The sequence below is a fragment of the Passer domesticus genome, chromosome W, assembly GCF_036417665.1.
Source record: "Passer domesticus isolate bPasDom1 chromosome W, bPasDom1.hap1, whole genome shotgun sequence".
NCBI lineage: Eukaryota > Metazoa > Chordata > Aves > Passeriformes > Passeridae > Passer > Passer domesticus.
In genome coordinates this window covers 14,781,732-14,804,272 of record NC_087511.1, presented here as the reverse complement: position 1 = coordinate 14,804,272, position 22,541 = coordinate 14,781,732, and the positions used below count along the sequence as shown (strand labels likewise).

General features: G+C 45.3%; 1 protein-coding gene across 8 annotated transcripts in view; it reads right to left on the bottom strand.

Annotated features, from left to right (window-relative positions):
- LOC135289145 (ceramide transfer protein-like) overlaps positions 1-22,541 on the bottom strand; it is a 179,271-nt gene that overhangs the window by 73,776 nt on the left and 82,954 nt on the right. For all 8 annotated transcript variants that reach the window (XR_010351942.1, XM_064402545.1, XM_064402548.1 and 5 more), the window contains one exon: positions 2,661-2,777. Coding sequence is in view for 7 of the 8 variants with exons in the window: in XM_064402545.1 (XP_064258615.1) it covers positions 2,661-2,777 (117 nt within the window). In the remaining variant the exon portion in view is untranslated. The remainder of the gene's footprint in view (positions 1-2,660; positions 2,778-22,541) is intronic.

Below are 22,541 nucleotides of genomic sequence, written 5' to 3'. Positions count from 1 at the left end.
GTCCAGAGTTGGCCTCCAGGCCGGTGTGGGGGGGCCCTCTGGTGTTTCAGACCAGAGATAAGCTGAACAGTTCCAGAAGAAGAATAAGCCACAGTCCCAGGAAAAACTCCTTGCCTCAGCTAACTAAAAAACTATCTAAAAAGCAAAGAAAAACTCCATCTCGCTCTCTGGAGAAAAAAAGCCAAGAGAGCTGGAAAAGACAAGTGAGTTATCTGTGTTTTGAATACAGCCACTGAAAGAATTCCACCGCTTTCCCCCCTGTGCTTGTTTTATTATTGGAGCCACCACAGAAGTGAGTTTCTTTTGAAAGGAGCTGCTGACAGCTTCCTCTGTGCCTGATAAAACCAGTCAGTGAGTCGTTTTGAATATTGGCACTTTGTTAAACCACTAGAAAGCTGTACACACCTCTGTGGACACACATGCTAAAAATGAAAAATCCCGGGAATTCTCTTTCTCTTCTGTCCTGAGAGCAGGTAACAAGGCTGGCCCGGCCACCCCATCTTGGCTGGGCCAGGCTGTCTGGCTCTGCTGTGGGGCTTGTTATGAATAGAAAGCTATCTATTTTTTTAAGGCTGCAGAGTTAAAAACAAGTCAGACCAGTTGTTGTAAGTCAGTTTCACTGCCAAAGAAAAGTTCTTCAATTACCTGTTAATGGCTGGTGATTAACCATTGTCCCCCTGATGCTGGCTGCTTGCCAGGGAGGGACACCAGACAGACCCTCCAAGTATGAGGAAAATAGCAGTGACATCAGAGCCAGTATGCAGATGAGAAATGCATTACGCCCCGAATTTTTACAGTTTTCCCAGGAAAAACCCCTAAAATTACGAGCCAACAAGTGACCTAAGTGACATCTAAGGATGGCAGCGTAGTCCCGTACCTGCTTGGATCCTTTTTGCTTCTCACCCTAACCTGAAAAGATGTTGATTAAAGAGACACCCCGGGGTGTTAGACAAAAAAGCCAGGAATCTGCGACTCTCCCGTGAGGACGGAATCCCCAGCTCTGTCTGCAGACCAGTGGACAAAGCTGCATCACCCTCCTTCTCCGTGCCACGCCTGGGAGCAACGGCGGCGTGGGCGCGACCCGTTGATTTCTCCCCACCTGAGCTGATTCTTCTTAATAAAGGCATTAAAAAGGAGAAAGATCTCCTGCCCATTTATTTCAGGGCTAGGCCCCATCAGCTGCTGGGCAGGGGGAGGGGAGGCCATAGGGCCAAGGCCAAGCCGGGCCACGGCTGCAGCTTCTAACATCTTGCCACTACTAAGCCCTGCCCCACCGCCAGCCCAGGCCGAGCTGGGGTGCGCCGGGCCCTGGGTGCAGCACCGGGCTGGGCCGGCTCTGCCAAGATTCTGCTGCCGTTGAGGTTCATCCACAACCGCTGGGCATGGGGAGGGGAAGCCATCGCCCTCCAGCATTCTCCTCCTATGTTCTAGCCTGGCTACTAAGATCCTAGCCTCCCTCCCCCAGAGCAGCTGCTGAAGAAATCCTCTACCATAAACAGCTCCACCACCGACTGGCAGAAATCACATGACCATCTGCAAGCCTGGGTGAGAGATTAACTCTTTCAGTGCACTGATAAGACTTTCAGACCTTCAATCTTCCCTCCAGTGAGAGAAAAGGACAGAGTGACAACAGGTAGAGGAACAACATGAAGACACCAAGGTCAGTGAAGAAAGAGTCAAGTCCCAGATGGGAAGGATGAGGAGATGCTTTAATCTTGGGGCTGAAATCCTTTTATAAAGCTGTGGAGAAGAATGTAATTGATACATCAGATTTTTTTTTCCTGTAACTCACGAAAGTATGGGGAGATGAAGTGTTCAAATTGTAGGTATGAGCAAAGCTAAAGCAAGCAGATGTTAGCTGTGATCCTATGAGAAGTTTAACAGAGAGAGAGGAGTGGTTAAGACTCTTTGCCCCAGGAAGAGAAGAGCTCTGTTCTCAGAGATGAAGATGATCTCAGAGACAGATAAAGAGAACCTTTGCTCTTGAACAGCTCATCTTTAAAATAGTACCCCATAAGTTGACATGGCCCATAAACGCAACTGTGGGAAAAGCTGTGAAAAATAGAAAGGACTTCATGATTGCAGATTTTCTGGGTGGCTGCTATTAGTGGAAATTAAAAGCCACAAGTAAAAGAGTTCATTGGAAGAGATGATAAGGCATAGACCAGGAAAACTGAATGAAAATGCTGATGAACAATAGGGCCTTAAAAGACAAGGTGACAAAAGCCAGTAATGAGATACAGTTAAAGCAGTCAAGTTAACAAAGAGATGAGCCTAAAAACCAAATAAAAACCTAGGAGAATGGACTCTATGACTAAGAAGTTTAACATTTGTGGCTTTTAAATAACAACCAATTCAAAAATCAGTGAGAGAGGATAGCCGAAACAAATAAAAAGTCACTCAAACATAATGCAAGCTTTTTCAAGCTAGAGCTCAAGAAAAGTTGAGTTGTTAGCTCACAGTTCTCTAAACTCTTGTATATGAAGGATAAGCAAATCAATTCCTTTGGAAAATAATTAACATCATGGCTTCAATCTTAAAACTTTTATCTTTCAGAAATACCTTGAGTACTTTAATGACAGTACATTGAAGCTTACAAGTCTGCAAACACCACTAGATCTAATGAGGGACTGAAAAAGGAAATCAGAAAAAACACATACCTTGTGTTGTTCTATTGCATCTACCCACTGTTGTCTGTGGTCTGGGTCCTGAGCTCGGAGGTACCAAACACTGTCGTTTACACTGATATCGAACCTGCATTCATCAAAGTCATGAGGCTGTGAAAGAATGTAAAAATAGCTAAAATTATCATAATGATCAACAATATCTCACACTCTAGAAATACTGCAATTAGAAAAACTGATCAATATTGCCTTGAATTCATCCTAGATTTTAAGTTTGGTTGTATGCAGCTGTCTCAAATAATGAACATAATACACTTGCATAATAAAAAATGACAATCTTCTGAAACAGAAAAGCCAGTTTAGTACAGTTTTAACAAAATTGTCACAAAAATGTTCCACACAGTGACCAAGCATTCCAAAGGAATCCTTTAGCAAAATAACTACTGGGGACAGCCAGGAAAATATGTTGTTTTTTTTAATTTCAAAGCAGGAAAGAGAAATTAAGGCTATTGCTATCAATATTAGTTTTCGATGGAAGAAGCACAGACATCATAGCAAAAAGCACCAGGATAGAGCCATAAAAGCAGAATATATCAAAATAACGAGGAAGGCAGGAAACTAAAGGAAGCTGTGGCAACCTCTGCCTCAATTACCTTAACGAAGAGGATTGCCAGGTAATTGGGAGCAACATGCAATCCCTTCCCATATGACCACTTGAATGCATGTAGCTTTCAGTTCATATGCCTCAAATAGTAAAATGCCTTTAATAGCATTACAATGAAGCTAGTAATGAAAGTACAGATGAACAAAACAAGGATCTATTTTGCCCTGCGACACTGTCAGTTCAAAGTTACTCTCCAGCAAACATCAAACACAGAAAACCTTTTTTTTTCTTTCATTGAAAACTATTCTTAACAAAACATAACACAGGTCCAGCTGAACACCTTTTTGAATTTGAATACAAAGAAATGTTACACATAGAAGCATACAGGGAAATAACAGATTCTAAGATTAAGGCAAACAATGCAATCTGAAAAGCAATAAATATTGATTCCTGATGCTAAAGACAGGTCTATACCTGTTAATATCCTTTACTGCTGTGTGAATACATTAATCTTGCAGACAAGTAAAGCACTGTGGATCACTTGTGCAACACTCCACAAAAGAAAACCTATAAGCAAATCTCAGTGCAACAATGTGTTCTGTGCAACAATTCAGTGTTCATAAGAATTATTTTCTAAGGATCTGAAAATCAGAAGCTACTTATGTATAATAGACAATGTTTCTTGTTTAAATATACTAGAGAAAGAAAACTACAACAGAAGCCAACACGCAAAAAAAAAAAAAAAAAAAACCAACAAAAAAGGGCTAGGAAGAGTTCAACAAAAGTACTTGAAGCTCCACCCTTTTTTTTTAATAGCTTCACTTATTTGGTCAGGCATCTTAGCCCAAGTTGAATTTAAATAAATTTAAATTACCCCCCAAAAAAATTCCAACAACCAACAAAGTTAGCAATAAAGCAAATCAACTGCAGCTACCAATTCCCTTAATACCTGACCATCTCAATTTAATTCAACTTCATCCTACCCACAAAATAGCAAGGCCATCAATGCCAGGACAAAACAGAGATATTATTTGTATTAACATGTTTCCAAACTCAGCAGAATAAAAAGATAAGTGGTGCAGCTGACAAACTCAATATCCCACACAGGAGCTTGCCATTTAATATCTACCATAGTTATACCACACAATATAAAACTGCTGTTGTCTCAAGCCCCACATTTGGTGAATATGACCACCAGAGACCCCTTTACATGACCCTCTAGGACTATAAAAGGACTTCCAGTAGGAGGTCCATGCATGCAAATTAGTTATAGGAAAAGTGATGTTTATGTATTAGTTAGGAAGTATGTTGTAATGAATATATATGATCATGATGGAATAAATACCCATTGTAAAGTTTAACCACACACATATCATTCAAGGAGAGATCCTTCGGTGTGTCCAGCACTGATAAAGAATGCCTGCTTTCTAATGCTTCAAATTGTGTTAGAAAGTTTTACAGATGACTTTGGTGTTAGGTACAGTCCTTCAGGAACAAACTGCTCCACCGTAGGTCTCCAAAGGGGTCACAAGTCCTGCCAGCAAACCTGGTCTAGCATGAGATCTTCTCTCCATGGGCCTACAGCTTCTACCAGAAGCCTGCTTCAGCACGGGCTTCCTGTGGGGTAAGAGCCTCCTTTAGGAATCCATCTGTACAGTTGTGGGGTCCTCCATGGGCTACAGGTAAAGATCTGTTTTGCCATTAACCTGCACAGGCTGCGGGGGGACAGCATGTCTCACCACGGTCTTCACCATGAGCTGCAGGAGAATCTCTACTCCAGTACCTGAAGCACCTCCTCCCTCTCCTTCTCCAATGACCTTGGTGTCTGCAGTTGTTTCTCTATCATAGTCTCACTCTGCTCTTCGCTAGATGCAAAAGCTTCTGTGCAATAACTTTTCCCCTTCTTAAATACATTATCAAAGAGGTGTTACTACCATGGCTGATTGACTCAGCTGCAGCCACTAGCAGGTCCATCTTGGAGCTGGCTGGCACTGACTCCAGCAAACATAATTGTAATGTTGCATTTTATTTAAATAACATGCTCTGTCTCACCCCTCCAAAATGTATGGTATATTCTAAGCCTGTGGTCCTGCCCTGAACCATCATGTATCTGTAATCCCATTGGCCCAAGTCTGATTCCGCGCCCATTTTCAATCTGCCTCTTAAACCACGTGAGCGAGACCAGTTGCTCTCTTAGCCTTTCTTCCCTCTTAGCCCTTCTCCTCCTCTCTTGGCCCTTCCCTCCCCTAGGCTCTCCCTCTCCCCCTCCCTCCCCCTTTCCCCTTTCCCCTCAGTAACCATGCTGCTCCCAGGGGTAGGGCCCCCAATAAACCCTCATCTAATCAGCACCCTCAAAAGCTGTGTGGAGTCTCCTTGCCTGCCTGCTGCTGCCAGCCAACACTCAGATTAGGGGGCTTTCCGGGGACTCCCTGGGGAGCCCCCCTCCTTCCAAATGAACTACATCACATAATGTAAGCTTCCAGCAACTTTTCACCAAAAGCACCCCTGTAGCCACTCCCCTGCTACCAAAACTTTGCACTGCAAACCCAATGCATGGAAATAAGGAAGACCCAGGGAACTAAAGGCCAGTCAGTTTCACCTTTGTGCCCAGAAAGATCATGGAGCAGATTCTCCTGAAAACTATGCTAAGGCATATGGAAAAAAAGGAGTTAACTGATGACAGCATGGCCAAGCTTTGGTAGCAGGGATGGGGGGGGGGGGGGGGGGCTACAGGGGTGGCTTCTGTGAGGAACTGTCAGAAGCTTCCTTCATGTCTGGCAGAGCCAATCTCTTCTAGCTCCAAAGATGGACTTGCTGCTGGCCAAGGCTGGGTCAATTAGAAATGGTGGTAACACCTCTGTGATAACATATTTAAGAAGAAAGAAAAGTTATTGTGCAGTTGCAATTGCAGCCAGGGAAGAGCAGGATGAGAATATGTGAGAGGAACAACTCTGCAGACACAAAGGTCAGTGGAGAAGGAGGGAGAGGAGGTGCTCCAGGCGCCAGAGATGGGATTCCTCTGCAGCCTGAGGTAAAGACCATGGTGAAGCAGGCTGTCCCCCTGCAGCTCATGGAGGACCACAGGCATACAGAGATCTACCTGCCGCCTGTGGAGGAGGCTGTGACCCCATGGGAGGCCCATGGAGAGAGGAGCCCATGTTGAAGCAGCCTGTCCCTGAAGGATTGTACTCTGTGGAAGAATGACCTATGCTGCAGCACTTTGGGGAGGACTTGCCCATAGGATGGACTCACATTGCAGCAGTTCATGGAGATCTGTTGCTCACAAGATGGACTCATGTTGGAGAACTTAATGGAGAACTGTTTCCCATAGGACGGACCCCATGCTGGAGCAGGGGAAGGACTCTTCTCCTTGAGCAGCACGAAAAAAATTAGTGAACTGACCATTCCATGTCTCACTGTGCTGCTGAGATTTTGTTAGCAATAAATTAAATTAATATCTCTAATTCCAGCCTGTTTTGCCCTTGACAGTATTTGGTGAGTGATTTCTTCTGGTCCTTATCTCAACTCATGGAACCTTTGTAATTTTTTTCTCCCCTGTCTAGTTGTGGAGGGGAGTGAGTGGCTTTGGTGGGTGTCGTGGCTGGACACTGGCCAAAGGCCAGGCACCCACAAAAGCCGCTCCCTCACCCTCCCCTGCCACAGCTGGGTAGAGGAAATAAAAAATTAACAAAAGAGTTCATGAATTGAGATAAGGACTGAGAGAAAAACACTCCAAGGGCAAAACAGGCTCGGCTTAGAGGTACAAAGTGAATTTATTGCTAACAAAATCAGAGGAGGATAATGAGAAGTCAAATAAGCCCTTAAAACACCTTTTTCCCCCCAACCCCTCCCTCCTTCCCACTGACAGCACAGGGAGACAGGGCATAGGGATTTTGGTCAGTTCATCACCTGAGATTTTCCTTTGCTGCTGAGGGAGAGGAGTCTTTCCCCTGTGAGACTGTGGAGTCCCTCCCATAGGAGACAGTTCTCTGTGAACTTCTCCAGCGTGGCTCCAAATCTCATGGGCAGCAGTCATACTGCACCTGCTGCAACGTGAGTCCCTCCCATTGGCACACAGTCCTTCCAAAACTGCTGTGGCATGGGTCACTCTTCCACGGGGTGCAGTCCTCCAAGGACAGGCTGCTCCAGCCTGGAAGCAGGGGGACCCCTCTTTCCACAAGGTCTTCCACTGGACCACAGCCTCCTCCAGGAATCCACCTGCTCCATCACGCTCCATCATGAGCACCTCACCCACAGGCTGCGGATGGATTTCTGCATCCCCTGTGGACCTCCATGTGCTGCAGGGGGACAACTTGCTTCACCATAGTCTTCACCACAGCCTGCAGAGGAATCTTGGCTCCAACATCTGGAGCACCTCCTCCCCCTCCTTCTTCACTGACCTTGGTGTCTCCATGTTGTTTCCCTCACATGTTCTCACCTCCTCCTCTTCTCTAGCTAGAAAAAACCTCTGCCTACTTTGTTTTGATTTTCTTCTTAAATATGTTATCACAGGGTGTTACCAACATTGCTAATTGGTGCAGCCTTGGCCAGTAGCATGTCCATCTTCAGAGCCATCAGGGATTGGCTCTGCCAGACATGGTGGAAGCTTCTAGCAGCTTCTCACAGAAGCCACCTCGGTGGCCCCCCTGCTACCAAAAACCAGGCCATGCAACACCAATATAATGGATACCTAGCATGTAGCCAGTGTCAACCCACTACAGCTTCACTAAGAGCAAATCAGGGAGAAGATTATTCTGGGAAATATGAAAAATACCTGAACAACAATGCAGTCATTGGTCATAGCCAGCATGGCTTCAATGAGGGGAAAGTCCTGCTTGTCGAACCTGACTTCCTTTAATGACAGGTTGTAGGAATGTGCCCCCTGTTGATGGAGTGACCAAATTATCCTTTGTCTCCTTAAAAAGGAAAAAAGCCCAGAAGTTTATGTCCTCGATTAGGTGAAAAGATACCTCATAGGACCTGGGGGACTTCACCTCAAACTTAAGGACAGCCAATTGGACAGGAGCCAAAAAGTCCTGCCTGAGCAATTTACTAGAAAAAGAAGAGAACAAAGAAACTAATCACTTTTGTGAGGTGTTTTACCAGGAGCAAGAACGTCTTGCACCTGGCTTGGTTTTTCTCTGTAAAGAGTTTTGTTATTTTGCCTTTTATTAAAACTTTTCTGTTTCCAACACTACCACAGAAGCTATCCTGCTGATTTTATGCCTTCTAAGGTAGCTGAGCTATCTTGGGTGTGATATAGATCTCCAAGAGCTTATAAGCCCTGGCTCGAGGAGAGGCATGTATCATGTGGCACCTGGACAGGTGATTTCTCATATTGAGAGACACAGTCTGGGAAATTTTTGATTTGCCCTCAAATAGGACATTTTTCCTTGGTCTTGTGTTTTTGGAGAGCAGGCTTGCAACTGGGTTTTTGCGGTGCCTAAAAGAAAACCCTGGTAAAGGAGGATCAGAGACCGTGAGAGGGGGTCACAGATTAAAGCCCAAGCCGGTGAGAAGGGGCTGAAACTGGCACGGGGTTGGAGAACATACTGTGAAGTCCTAAAGGGTCACTTCAGAAAGCTGCGATTTGGCTGAGCCAAGACTGAGACACCTCTGTGTTTCCAGACCCGGGGAGACTGACAGCTTGTCTGAAAACCATCCTTTGGTGAGTAAGAAATGGGAAACAGGTTGTCTTTAGCTGAGCAGGATCTTTATTTCTATTTGAACTATAAATTAGAAATTCAATATGTAAAGTTTGAGAAGAAACAGCTTAAAAAACTCATCAGATGGGTTTTCAAAGAATTCCCAACCCTAGATACGTCTGAGACACTTAACCTAGAGTTCTGGGACACTGTGGGGCTGAAGATATATAGTATGGGAAAAAAAAAGAAGTCCAGCTTAAAGCTGCATCCAATATTCCAGATAGTATTACAGTTTGTAACCTTGGAAAGTGAAAAGAAACTGAGAAACAGTCACAGAACACTACAGAGCAGAGAGAGAGCAGATTGCAGGCTGCAGCAGAAAGAAAGGAGGGAAGGCAGACATTGCAGGGGGACACCAACCCTTTCCCCAAACCAATCCGAGAAGCACAGACCCCAGGAGGGCAGGTGGGAGGCAGCCAGGCCAGCCGCTCCCCGTCCCGTCCCTCCTCCACCTCTGTCGGGGGTGGAACAGACTCCTTATGGGCAGACCAGTCTGCAAACCACCTCTCCTAAACCACCTACCCCAAAGATTTCCCCTTAGTTTCCTCTCAAAAGTAACCTCAGATGCACAAAATCAGTGAATTTTGTCAGTACAATAGAAAAAAGCCAAGCAGAATCCATGCTCTGTGAGGACAAAAGCACACGTGGCTGGCGCCACGTTTCAGAGATGGAAAGCTCTGCCTTTCGTGGGCATGTTCCATCCTCAAGCTCCCAGGATTCCTTTTCAGATTTGTCATTAAGGTCCTGCCATCAGATGTGGGACACACCTCTTTTGTGGGCCCAGCCAAATCTGTCTCTCTGCCACTGCTTCCCACCCACTCCATGGGATGGCATTCCCCCATTCTGCCGAGTGTGGGAAGCGGATGTGATCTCCCGGAAGTGACCCCATCCAAAATGGCGGCACCCATATCAGGAGAAAAGCCGATCCAAAACAAGAGATATTCCCACACCTCCCAGGGTAGCCCCCCAAAATCTGAGGAAGAGTTTCATACACCAGGAGGCACAGATACCTGGCAAAGGATAAGAAAGGATGGAGTCCAGGAAGGAGAATGGGAAATCACATCGAAGTTAAAAGTCTTTCCACTTCGATATAATGTTGGTGGGGGAGGAGCACGTCCACAGTGGAAACAGATAAACTTTGCAGAAATAAAAGAGATATGCAAAGCATCTCATTTGTATGGGAGAGAATCACCATATTTCAGAGGTCTATTACAAGCCACCTTTGCAGCAAATGCATTTACTCCTCATGATCTAAAACAGCTGTGTACATCTTTGCTGTCTCCAACAGAGTATTCTCTGTGGGAACTGGCATGGAAACATTTATTAAATGACCTTTTAAGGGGTTACGCAGGAACTCCAGCCACTGCAAATCTAACTCTAGATCAGCTTATGGGAGAAGGAGCCCACAAAGACCCACAAGGACAGGCAAGGACACTCAATAGACAAATCCTTCAGGATATTAAGGAAGCAGCAAAGACTGCCTTTTTCCAGGTGCCTGACAGGAATAAAACAGAACTAGACTTCTGTCGTAGGTTAAGAAGGAAGTGAGTTTTTTTGGGAGGTTGTGGTCAAACCAATCAGTGATTGGATTTGAATATTGGCACCTGGTTTGGCCAATGAAGGTATGGACCGCCTCTGAGAACACAGGGGGTTAAAAGCAAGAACTCCCAGGAAAACTCTCTCTTGGTCCCGGTCTGTGAAGGAGCTCAGACCTCCCCTGCCCAGCTGGGGCTGGGTGGGGGACGGGAAGCCATTCGACCGGGTGAGGTAGGCCAGAGCCTTGGGCAGAGGAGGGGGGTGAAGGCCTTGCAAGATGGAAGGGTGGAAGAGCCCTGAGAAGCATCGCCTTCCCCCCACCCCCCGGGAGATAAAGAGAGAGAGCCAGTGCCTGTGCTGTCTTGAAATTTGATATCATGGACTGGCAGCACAGCCAGCCAGAAGTGGGGGATGTGGCAAGAGAAGGTTCCTGGCAGTTGTGGGAGTTCTGGGCAGACCCTTTGTAGAATAATGGAAACCTTACAAATACTGATCCACCTGAATCTGAATGAGGAGAGATGAAGCATGATGAAATGGGCAAGTGTGAGGAAAGTTGGTGCATGTGAGAGATGTCAGAAGAATCCTAGTGGGGAAGAGATGATGGAGTGGCCTTGAGTTGGACTCTTTCTTGTATGGCCATGGACAGACCCATGTTTTTCCTGCGACCCAGAGACTGTGTTTAGGGGGAGGCAATGCCTTGGAGTCAAGAGTGAAGCAGTGGCATGAACAGAGACGGCTGAGGAGGGTGTGGGATGCCCTCTGTCTCTGTGGAGAGGAAGATCTCTGTTCACGAGGCCCCTCGGCCCCAGGGGGTAAATTTGGGGGGGACTGGTGTCCCAAAGTTGAGAGACTGCTGCTTTTGGAACTGGGTGGAGCATCCTTAAATGGGGAACCCTAAAGGCAGTTCTGGTCCATGTGTAGTGGTGAGAGCACTGGACATGGAGGGAAGAAGTCACAAGGGCAGATGTTCTCTGGGAAGTGTCATGAGTGACACGGAAACACAAGAGGTTTCAATTGTGTTTCTGGGGCAAGCCTATGGTGCAAGGGGGGAGTCGTCTCTCCCTGATGGATTTGAGGGTTGATTATTTAAGGGGTGATGATGGACTGAAAGTTGATTATCTGAGAGAGGGTGACGGGGTGGAAATCTATGGTGTTATTTCATTCTGTGGAGAAAATGGAGGAAATGGGAGGAGGAGGAATGTATTTGGAGGGTTTTCATTCTTAGTTTTGTGTTTGTTCCTTTTTAGATGTTGTAATTAATACAATTTGTTTCCTTTATTCCTAAGTTGGAGCCTGCTTTGCTCTGTTCCTGATCACATCTCACAGAAGCCACTAGAGAAAGTATATTTTCATGGAGGCACTGGCACTGTGCCAGAGTCAAACCATGACAACTTCACAAAAATAAAAAAAGGGATGGATAAGCCTAAGTTTTTGGACTGTTTAAAATTGGCATTGGATAAGAAAATTCCCATTGACCGTGCCAGACAAGAGTTATTAAAACAGCTTGCAATTTCTAATGCAAATCAAAGCTGCAAAAAAATATTATGCGCATTGCCACAAGACCCTGAGCCCACCTTAGCACAGCTAGTAGATGCTTGCAATCGCCTGGGTACCCCTGAACATGCAGCAGACATGCAGGCAGAGGTACTAGAAATGCCACCACAACAGCTCAGGAAAACACCCTAAAGCAGCAGGAAAAAACTGTAGAAATTCAGACACAAACCCTAGCAGAGGCTCTAACAGCATTTAAAGGGGCAATTGAAAACCAACAGATTCCAAGAGATATGTGCTATTCCTGTGGTCAAAGAGGGCATTTTAAAGGAGAATGTCAAAAACTACGAAGGAGGCCACTACCAAGAAACAGTGGATACAGAGGTCCTTGTCAAAATACTAACAGCTTTCACCCAGTACAGGGTTGTCCATGCCATCTGCTGGGAAACGTGCAGCCGATCATGACGCAGTGGCGTGCCATGACACAAGAACCACTGTACCAAAGGCCAGAGACCACCACAGGCCACAAAGTACAGAACTGCAGCAGATCTTTGCAGGACTTCCAAGCACAATGTTCCCAGGTACCAGATTGGAGCTGTCTATAGGCCAGCCAGCAATGCTAACAAATGCTGTTTGTCCTAGGGTGATGTTAGAATGCTTGTATCCCCAGTCGTCTATTCTGTTTATGCTGGATATTATGCTCTGTGCCTTCAAGACTGGCTCTGAAATCAGCCTGCTCACTCCCCCACAGTCAGTGGGACACAGAGACGGGGCAGTACTTACAGATGCTTTTGTTTTGGCTTTTGCTTTTTGCTCTTGCTTTTGCTTTGCTCTGGCTCTTGGTCTTGCTCCTGCTTTGCTCTTGCTTTTGCTTTTGCTTGTTAGTTAGTTTAGCTAGGCTGTCCAAATTTTCCCTGGACTGTCTTTCTTTCCCTTTGCTTGGAACCACTCGAGCCTGCTCCAGACTGGGACCTCGGAAACACTGACAGTTTGCACCTTGTGGCCTGCAGCAACTATTCCCAGTGCCAGAGGGAACGATAACAGAGCAACCACTCCCAGGAGAGACTTTCTGAATTTGTCATCTTTTTCAGAGCAGTGAAAGTGTTGTCATCCAGTATTGTTCATTTTGTGTGCTGGGGAGTGCTTTGCCTGTTAAACAGGTTCTTTCCACTTCTCTCTGAGGAATCTTTCCTGAACCGGTTTGGGGGAGAGGCCGTGTAGGTTTGCTTTCTGGAGGGGCCCCCTTTGGAGGTTTTGTCCCAAATTTGCCCTAAACCAGGACACCGTTGCTCACACAATATCCACAGGACATCTGGGACATGAACCACAACCATGTCAGTCCTCAATAGTGGGAGCGAACAGATCCTATGCAGAAGGCTTCTATATCATTCCAACAGTGTTATCTGTCACTTGTTCACAGGAAATTAGTGTTAGCTTTATGTCCAGACCCTCCATGCTTTTTATGCAAAGGACTAACAATAGCACAAGCTTTTCTCCTACCAGAGTCACAGAGTGACACATCACTCATCGCTTGGACCAGGCACATCAGCTATAGATGGTCTCAACTCACCTGTGTCCTGAAGCATCTCGGGGAAACCACCATCCTTGTTGGCCTGATAGATACCAGAGCAGACTTCACTCTGATATCAAAATCAAAATGGCCACAGGACTGGACCATTGTACGCACGCTGGACCAACTGGCAGGTATTGGTGGTCACTGTGAAAGCTACCGTAGCTTACACTCAGTCATATTTGAGGGACCTGAAGGTCGTGTTGCCACCACAAAACCATTCATAGTAGGAGCTGATATAGTTCTTTGGGGAAGAGACATTCTCTCTCATTGGGGTCTGAGACTAGAAACTGATTTCTAACAAAGGCTGTTGATGGACATAATACACTAAAACTCACATGGACATCTAATACACCCATCTGGGTCAGCCAGTGGCCCTTACCCAAAGAGAAACTTGCTGCATTAGAGCAGTTGGCACAGAAACAGTTAAACAAAGGTCACCTAACTCCAACTACGAGACTACCAGTCCCTGGAACACTCCAGTTTTTGTAATCAAAAAGCCAAACAGTGGGAAGTAGAAATTGTTGCAGGATCTCAGAAAAGTTAATGAGGTAATTCAAGAAATGGGTTCTTTGCAACCAGGTTTAGCTTCTCCTGTTATGATTCCAAAGGATTGGAAGTTAACTGTTATTGTTTTAAAAGACTGTTTTTTCAATATTCATTTGCATCCAGATGACGCACCAAGATTTGCCTTTTCCATCCCATCCATAAATCAGCAGGCACCTTTAAAAAGATATCATTGGCTTTCTCTTCCACAAGGTATGCAAAATTTTCCAAGTATATGCCAGTGGTATGTAGCAAAAGTACTTTCCTCAGTTAGTGCACAATACCCAAATTCCTTTATCTTGCATTATATGGACGATATTTTAGTAGCAGCAAAGGACCAAGCATCGATGCAGGAGACAACAGATCAGGTCATCTCAGCAGTGGAGAAAGCAGGACTTGCAGTAGCGAAGGAAAAAATACAGACACTTCTTCCCTGGAAATATTTAGGATACAGGATCACAGAACAAACAGTAACTCCGCAACCACTCCAGCTAAGGAGAAATCCAAAGACACTGAATGAAGTGCAGCAGCTTGTAGGGACTCTGAACTGGCTTTGTCCACTACTAGGCATTTCAAACCAGGACCTAGCCCCTTTGGCAGATTTATTGAAGGGAGACACAGCTTTAAACTCACCACGAGAATTCAACAAAGAAGCCCAAAATGCTTTAGATAAAGTGATGAGAGCCATCCAATCATGCCAGGCTCATCGGTATAATCCTAATTTGTCTTTTTTGTTTGCAGTTTTAGGGGAGAATCCACAGCTTCGTGGTCTAATATTCTAGTGGGATCTAGAGAAGAAGGACCATCTCATAATCTTAGAATGGGTTTTCCTATCTCGTCAGCTGGGTAAAACTATAACAACTTGCCCTGAAATTATATCGCAATTGATTATCAAGGCTAGATCCCGAATGTTTTCCCTTGCAGGAAAGGATTTCGCAGAAATCTTTCTGCCTGTCACATCCATCTATTTGGAATGGTTAATTCAAAATTCAGAGGTTATGCAATTTGCCTTAGAAAATTTCACAGGAAAAATATCAGTCAATTGTCCCAAACATGAGCTATTAAGTTCATCTTTAATTCATAAGCCCTTAAGAAGTCATTCACCCCTAGATGCAATCACATTTTTTACAGACGGTTCTGGGAAGTCAAAAAAATCTGTGATTGCTTAGCAAAATCCAGAGACCAAAAAATGGGAATCAGATATTGAGGACATAGATGGTTCCGCACAAATAACAGAGTTAACAGCAGTCATACGGTGTCAGCGATGGAGAGAGATGGGGAGACTGACTCGGTGATCAAAATCCAATTTTATTGTGGGATACAAACACTTACATACTATTTCAGGGAGACTAGAAATGTGTACTACAATAATTAGGTTAAAATCACATACACAAACTTATGCATATAATAACATCTCTTGCTTGCAGAGTTTAGTGGGATTTTCTTTTTCCGGTAAACCCAGTTGATTTAATCTTCTTGCAATCTAGGTCTAATTTTCAAAGTTCCGTTTGCTTTTGCCAAGGCATCCTGTTATCAAATCTCTTATGTTAACCAGGTCCAAAGTCCATCATCTATCTTGTGTGCCCCAACATTCCATCAGTGTACGGGTATTTTCAAAATTCACATTTCCTTTTAATTTAGTAACGGATTCATTCTATGTTGCAGGTGTAGTGAAGAGAGCAGAAGGATCTCTACTAAAAGAGGTTTCTAATGACCAGCTATACGGTTTACTCACAAAATTAATCTTCCTTCTTTCCATTCGACAGGAACCTTACATGGTAATGCACATTCGTTCACATTCTTCACTTCCAGGTTTCTTAGCAGAAGGCAATGCCATGGCTGATTTGTTAGCCATGCCAATCCAGAATACACTTCCTAATGTTATTGAATAAGCCAGAATGAGCCATGCTTTCTATCATCAAAATGCACCTGTCTTAGTAAGAATGATTAACATCTCTCAGAATCAGGCAAAAGCAATTGTTCAATCATGTCCAGATTGTCAGAAATTAGCCATACCAGCAATAGCAACAGGGGTTAACCCTCGAGGCTTAAATAGCCTGCAGATATGGCAAACGGACATTACTCAATATCAGTCATTTGCATGGTTCAAACATATGCATGTATCAATAGACACATTCACAGGGGCAATTTTTGCTTCTGCACATCAAGGAGAAAAAAGTAGAGATGTAATTAAATATTTCTTACAAGCATTTGCATGCCTAGATATTCCTCAAGAAGTTAAAACGGACAATGGACCAGCTTACATTTCTAACAAACTGCAGGAGTTTTTCAAAATCTGGGGTATCAAACACACCACAGGTATTCCACATTCCTCCACAGGCCAATCTATTATAGAAAGAGCACACAGATCACTGAAAATGATCCTTGAAAGGCAAAAGGGAGGGACAGAAGTGCTGTCTACAATAGAGAGGCTCAATAAAGCTATATATGTTTTTCACTTCTTAAAGAATTCTTTCATAGAGCAGGTACCTCCGATTTTCAGACATTTCAGCAATACGTCAAGCAAAGCTCAAGGAAAGGCCACCAGTCTTCATAAAGGATCTAGAGACAGGACAAATTTCAGGACCCCATCCCCTTGTGACTTGGGGGAGGGGGGTTATGTGCATTTCTACAAATGCAGGTCTTTGATGGGTCCCTGCAAAGAATGTTAAGACACAGGTACAGCCGATCCAAGAGCAGCAGAAGATGCCAGAAGAAGAATGCACAAACAACTGAATGACAGCTGGAAGCAGACACTGTTTTCTAAGTTTGCACTAGTTGAAATTGTTTAAAAATTAGTTTTGCACTGCAAAAGTTCTGTAAGTTGTTGTTGTGTCAAAAAGTTGTTAACCTACCTTGATGTTCAAATCATATATAGCCAGAAATTTGAGGCTTGCCTGGGAAAACACTTCACCAAAGTTAAGATAGAAGATTATAACCAAATTAAAAAATTATTAGCATAACTACACATTGTCGGCAAGGGTGAGACTTTTTCAGATCATGTTCCTTTCTTCTCTTTCCTTTTTAAATATATAGAAAAGGGTGAGATGTAGGAATGTGCCCCCTGTTGATGGAGTGACCAAATTATCCTTTGTCTCCTTAAAAAGGAAAAAAGACCAGAAGTTTATCTCCTCGATTAGGTGAAAAGATACCTCATAGGACCTGGGGGACTTCACCTCAAACTTAAGGACAGCCAATTGGACTGGAACCAAAAAGTCCTGCTCACAATTTACAAGAAAAAGAAGTGAATAAAGAAACTAATAACTTTTGTTAGGTGTTTTACCAGGAGCAAGAACCTCTTGTACCTGGCTCGGTTTTTCTCTGCAAAGTGTTTTGTTATTTTGACTTTTAATAAAACTTTTCTGTTTCCAACACTACCACAGAAGCCATCCTGCTGATTTTATGCCTTCTAAGGTAACTGAGCTATCTTGGGTGTGATATAGATCTCCAAGAGCTTGTAAGACCTGGCTCGAGGAGACCCATATATCAACAGGATAACCCACCTAGTTGATCTAGGAAAGCCAGTAGATGTAATCTTTTGGGATACTGTCTCTCAGAGTATCCTTATAGACAAAATGTCCAGCACACAACTGTATAACAGTGTTACACAATGGCTCAGCAAATGGCTCACAGGTTAGGCACAAAGAATTTTAGCGAAAGCAGTGACATCAGGCTAGCATCCAGTCACTACTGGGGTTCCTACAGGGCTCTAGCCTCAGCCCAGTTTCTCTTGAACATCTTCATTAACGACTTGGATACAGGATTCCAAGGAATACTAAGCAAGTTTCCCAACAACACTAAACTGGGAGGAGCTGTTGGCTCCCTCAAAGGCAGGGAGGCCCTGTAAACAGACCTCAACAATTTAGACAGATGGGCAATCACCAACCAAATGAAGTTTAACAAGGGCAGATGCCAGATTCTGCACCTGGGACAGGGCAAACCTGGTTGTGTGCATAGATTAGGGAATGAGAAGTTTAAGAGCAGCACTGTGGAAAGGGACATGGGGATCCTGGTTGCTGGCAAGTTGAATATGACTCAGCAGTGTGCCCTGGTAGCCAGGGGTGCCAACCATGTCCTGGGGTACATCAGACAAAGCATCGCCAGCTGGTCAAGGGAGATGATTGTCCTGCTCTACTCTGCACTGATGCGGCCTCCCTTAGAGTAATGTGTGCAGTTTTGGGTGCCACAAGTGGCTGAGGTCATTTGGTTTGTTCACCCTAAAGAAGTGGGGACTGAGGGGAGACCTCATTGCGGTCTTCAACATCGTCATGAGGGAAAGCAGAGGGGCAGATAGCGATCTCTTTTCTCTCTTGACCACTGACAGAACTCAAAGGAATGGCATGAAGTTGTGTCAGGGGAGGTTTAGGTTGGATATCAGGAAAAGATTCTTCGCCCAGAGGGTGTTTGAGCACTGGAACAGACTCCCCAGGGAAATGGTCACAGTACCAAGTGTGACAGAGTTCAAGAAGCGTTTGGACAATGCACTCAGGTACATGGTATGATTCTTGGGGTGTCCTGCAGAGGGCCAGAAATTGGACTTGATCATCCTGACAGGTCCCTTCCAACTCAGCATATTCTATAATTATACGGTGCTGTGAAACAATTTCTGACAAATTCAGTGGCCTTCTATGACAGGGTTTCAGGGGAGTGGGATGAGGGAATAGTGACTAACGTCATATATGTGGACTTGTGCAAAGCATTTGACACTGTTCCACACTACATCTTTATCTCTAAATTTGAAAGACATGGATTTAATGGGTGGGCCACTTAGTGAATAAGGAACTGGCTAGATGATCACACTCAGAGCTGTAGTCAACAGCTCAATGACAAGTTGTCTTGGGGATGGATTTGATGCTTTAAGGTTTAGCTTTCATATTTTCAGATTCTGTAGTGCGTTAGTATATAACTCTGAACTTCATATAAAGTGTAAGCAAGTGCTCTTCATAGTTTAGTTCGAGAAAATAATCCTTTTCCAGCCTGAGAACCAAGGACACTGTTGCAGCTTCAGGCCCAAAAAGTATAAGCAACAGCGAATTGAGGACAGCAATCTGGGAGGATGGGACTTTATAACCTGAAGCTGTAATTGGACAATTAACCCAAATATGTAAATGGACCAAAACATATAAAAGTGTGAAAACTTGTGACCAGCATCCATCTTGGGTGGAGCTACAGCCAGGCTCTAGTACTGCCCAAGGTGTATCCTTTGAAGGCTTTTTTAATAAATACATACTTTATTCCTTGAACACTATCTAGCCTCTGTTCTAGGTAGCCTTTCTAGGCATCAGTCTTTTATCCTGTGAAATTTTTGGGGTGTTTTGTTTTGTTTTGTGTTGGGGTGGCCACTGCCATCCCCCCTACCCCATCCTCCCTGCCTCTGGCAGTATCATGATGAGTGGGAGCCAGACGGGGTTTCTGGAGAGAGTTGGGGCAGGGAGAGGGGCAGATCCTTCCTTCAGGGCAGGCTTTTCCAGCTGGCCATGCCGCTGCTGTCTCTGACCAGGGATACTGCTGCTTTTGTGGGTTTTGTCTATTTCTTTTTGATTATTTTCCTTTGGCGCTGTGACAGGGCTTGCTGGCTTGTTTTTCTGCTTCCTTGCTGTTGGGGATCCCAGAGCCAGTGCATGCCAGACCAGGACCTGGGAACACCTCCGTTCCTTGCTGGGGTGCCAGCCCCCTCCACACAGCCTGGACCCAGGGACCAGCCATCACCACTGCGGAGCTTTTGCTACTTCTTTCTTGCTACTGCAGGTGTGCCCACCCTGCCGTTCCAGCTGCCTCTCCGAGGTTCCTGCTGCATGTTATGAATAGAAAGTTGTATTTTTTTTGAGTTTCAGAGTTAGAAACAAGTCAGACCTCTTTGGTTTTGCTGCCAGAGACAGGCTCCTTAAATTACCTGTTAATGGCTGGTGATTAACTATTGTTTCCCTGATGCTGGCCGCTTGCCAAGAAGACACCAGGACAGACCGTCCAAAGTAAAGAGAATAGGCAGTGACATCAGAGCCAGTATGCAGATGAGAAATGCATTGTGCCCTGAATTTTTACAGTTTTACAGTTTTTACAAGAAAAACCCCTAAAATCACGAGCCAACAAGTGACTTAAGTGACGTCTAAGGATGGGAGCATAGTCCCTTACCTGCTTGGACCCTTTTGCATCTCACCCTAACCTGAAAAGATACTGATTAAAGAGACACCCCGGGTTGTTAAACAAACAAGTCAGGAATCTGCTAATCTCCTGTGAGGACAGAATCCCCAGCTCTGTCTGCAGACCAGCGGACAAAGCTGCATCATCCTCCTTCTCCGTGCCACGCCTGGGAGCGACAGCGGTGTGGGCGCAACCCGTCGATTTCTCCCCACCTGAGCTGATTCTTCTTAATAAAGGCATTAAAAAGGAGAATGATCTCCTGCCCATTTATTTCACTGCAGCCCATTTTTGCCTTTCAGCCTGTCCGCCTTTGCCACGAGAGGAAGATGTGACTGAGCTCACACCACAGCGCCCCCTGCAGCCGTGAAGGAATCATTACACCTGCCCTGCCCCACCGGAAGTCTCCTAGCACCCTTGCCGGCTGTGACCATAACTATAATAAAGGGGAAAAGTGCCTACAGCTGAAGGAAGGCTGTTACTGGGTTTCTGGTTCTATTTGTTGTTGCTGCCATTGTTGTTGTTTGTTTGCCTTGTTCTACATATACAGACTAGTAAAGACCTTTTATTCCTTTTCCCACATCTTTGCCTGAAAGCTCCTTAATTTTAAAGTTATAATAATTCGGAGGGAAGGGAGTCATATTCTCCATTCCAAAGGAGGTTCCCGCCTTCCTCGGCAAACACAGAATCACAGAATTTCTAGGTTGGAAGGGACCTTTAAGATAATCGAGTCCAACCCATGTTCTAACACCTCAACTAGGTCATGGCACCAAGTGCCACATCCAGTCTTTTTTTAAACACATTCAGGGATGGTGACTCCACCACCTCCCTGGGCAGATGATTCCAGTATTTGACCACTCTTTCTGTGAAAAACTTCCTCCTTAAGTCTAGCCTGTATCTCCCTTGGTGCAGCTTGAGACTGTGTCCTCTTGTTCTATCTGTTGTTGCCTGGAGAAAGAGACCGACCCCCAGCTCACCACAGCCACCCTTCAGGAAGTTGAAGAGAGTGATAAGGTCACCTCTGAGTCTCCTTTTCTCCAGGCTAAACAACCCCAGCTCTCTCAGTCGTTCCTCACAGGACTTGTGTTCCAAGCCCCTCACCAGCCTCGTTGCTCTCCTTTGGACACGCTCAAGCATCTCAACGTCCCTCCTAAACTGAGGGGCCCAGAACTGGACACAGTACTCTAGGTGTGGCCTCACCAGTGCCGAGTACAGGGGAAGAATGACCTCCCTGCTCCTGCTGGCCACACTATTCCTGATACTGGCCAGGATGCCATTGGCCTTCTTGGCCACCTGGGCACACTGGTGGCTCATGTTCAGCTGACTGTCAACCAGCACCCCCAGGTCCCTTTCCACCTGAGCACTGTCCAGCCACACCATCCCCAGCCTATAACGTTGCAGGGGGTTATTGTGGCCAAAGTGCAGGACTCAGCACTTGGACTTATTGAACTTCATCCCATTAGATTCTGCCCATCCATCCAACCATTCCAAGTCCCTCTGCAAAGCCCTCTGTCCCTCTAACAGTTCGACACATGCTCCCAGCTTAGTGTCATCTGCAAATTTACTAATGAAAGACTCTAAACCCTCATCCATATAATCAATAAAAATATTAAACAGAACTGGCCCCAGCACAGACCCCTGAGGGACACCACTGGTGACTGGCCACCAGCTGGATGCAGCACCATTCACCACCACTCTCTGGGCCCAGCCATGCAGCCAGTTCCTAACCCAGCACAGAGTGCTCCTGTCCAAGCCACGGGCTGTCAGCTTATCTAGCAGTATGCTGTGGGAGACAGTGTCAAAGGCCTTGCTGAAATCCAAATAAACAACATCTACAGCCTTCCCTGCATCCACTAGGTGGGTTACCTGGTCATAAAAGGTGACCAGGTTGGTTAAACATGACCTACCCCTCCTAAACCCATGCTGACTGGGTCTGATACCCTGGCCATCCTGTAAATTGCTCATGATGGCACTTAATATAAACTGTTCCATTATTTTGCCAGGTACTGAGGTCAGGCTGACTGGTCTATAATTACCAGGATCCTCCTTTGCACCCTTTTTGTGAATGGGTGTCACATTGGCCAGCTTCCAGTCATCCGTAACCTCACCAGTGAGCCAGGACTGTTGGTAAATGATGGAGAGTGGCTTTGTAAGCTCATCTGCCAGCTCTCTCATTACCCTGGGGTGGATCCCGTCAGGTCCCATAGATTTATGAACATCCAAGCATTTCAGTAGTTCTTTGACTGTCTCCTCTTGGATAATGGGGGGACCATTCTGCTCCCTGACACCATCAACCAGCCCAGACAGACAGGTATCTTGAAGGCAAG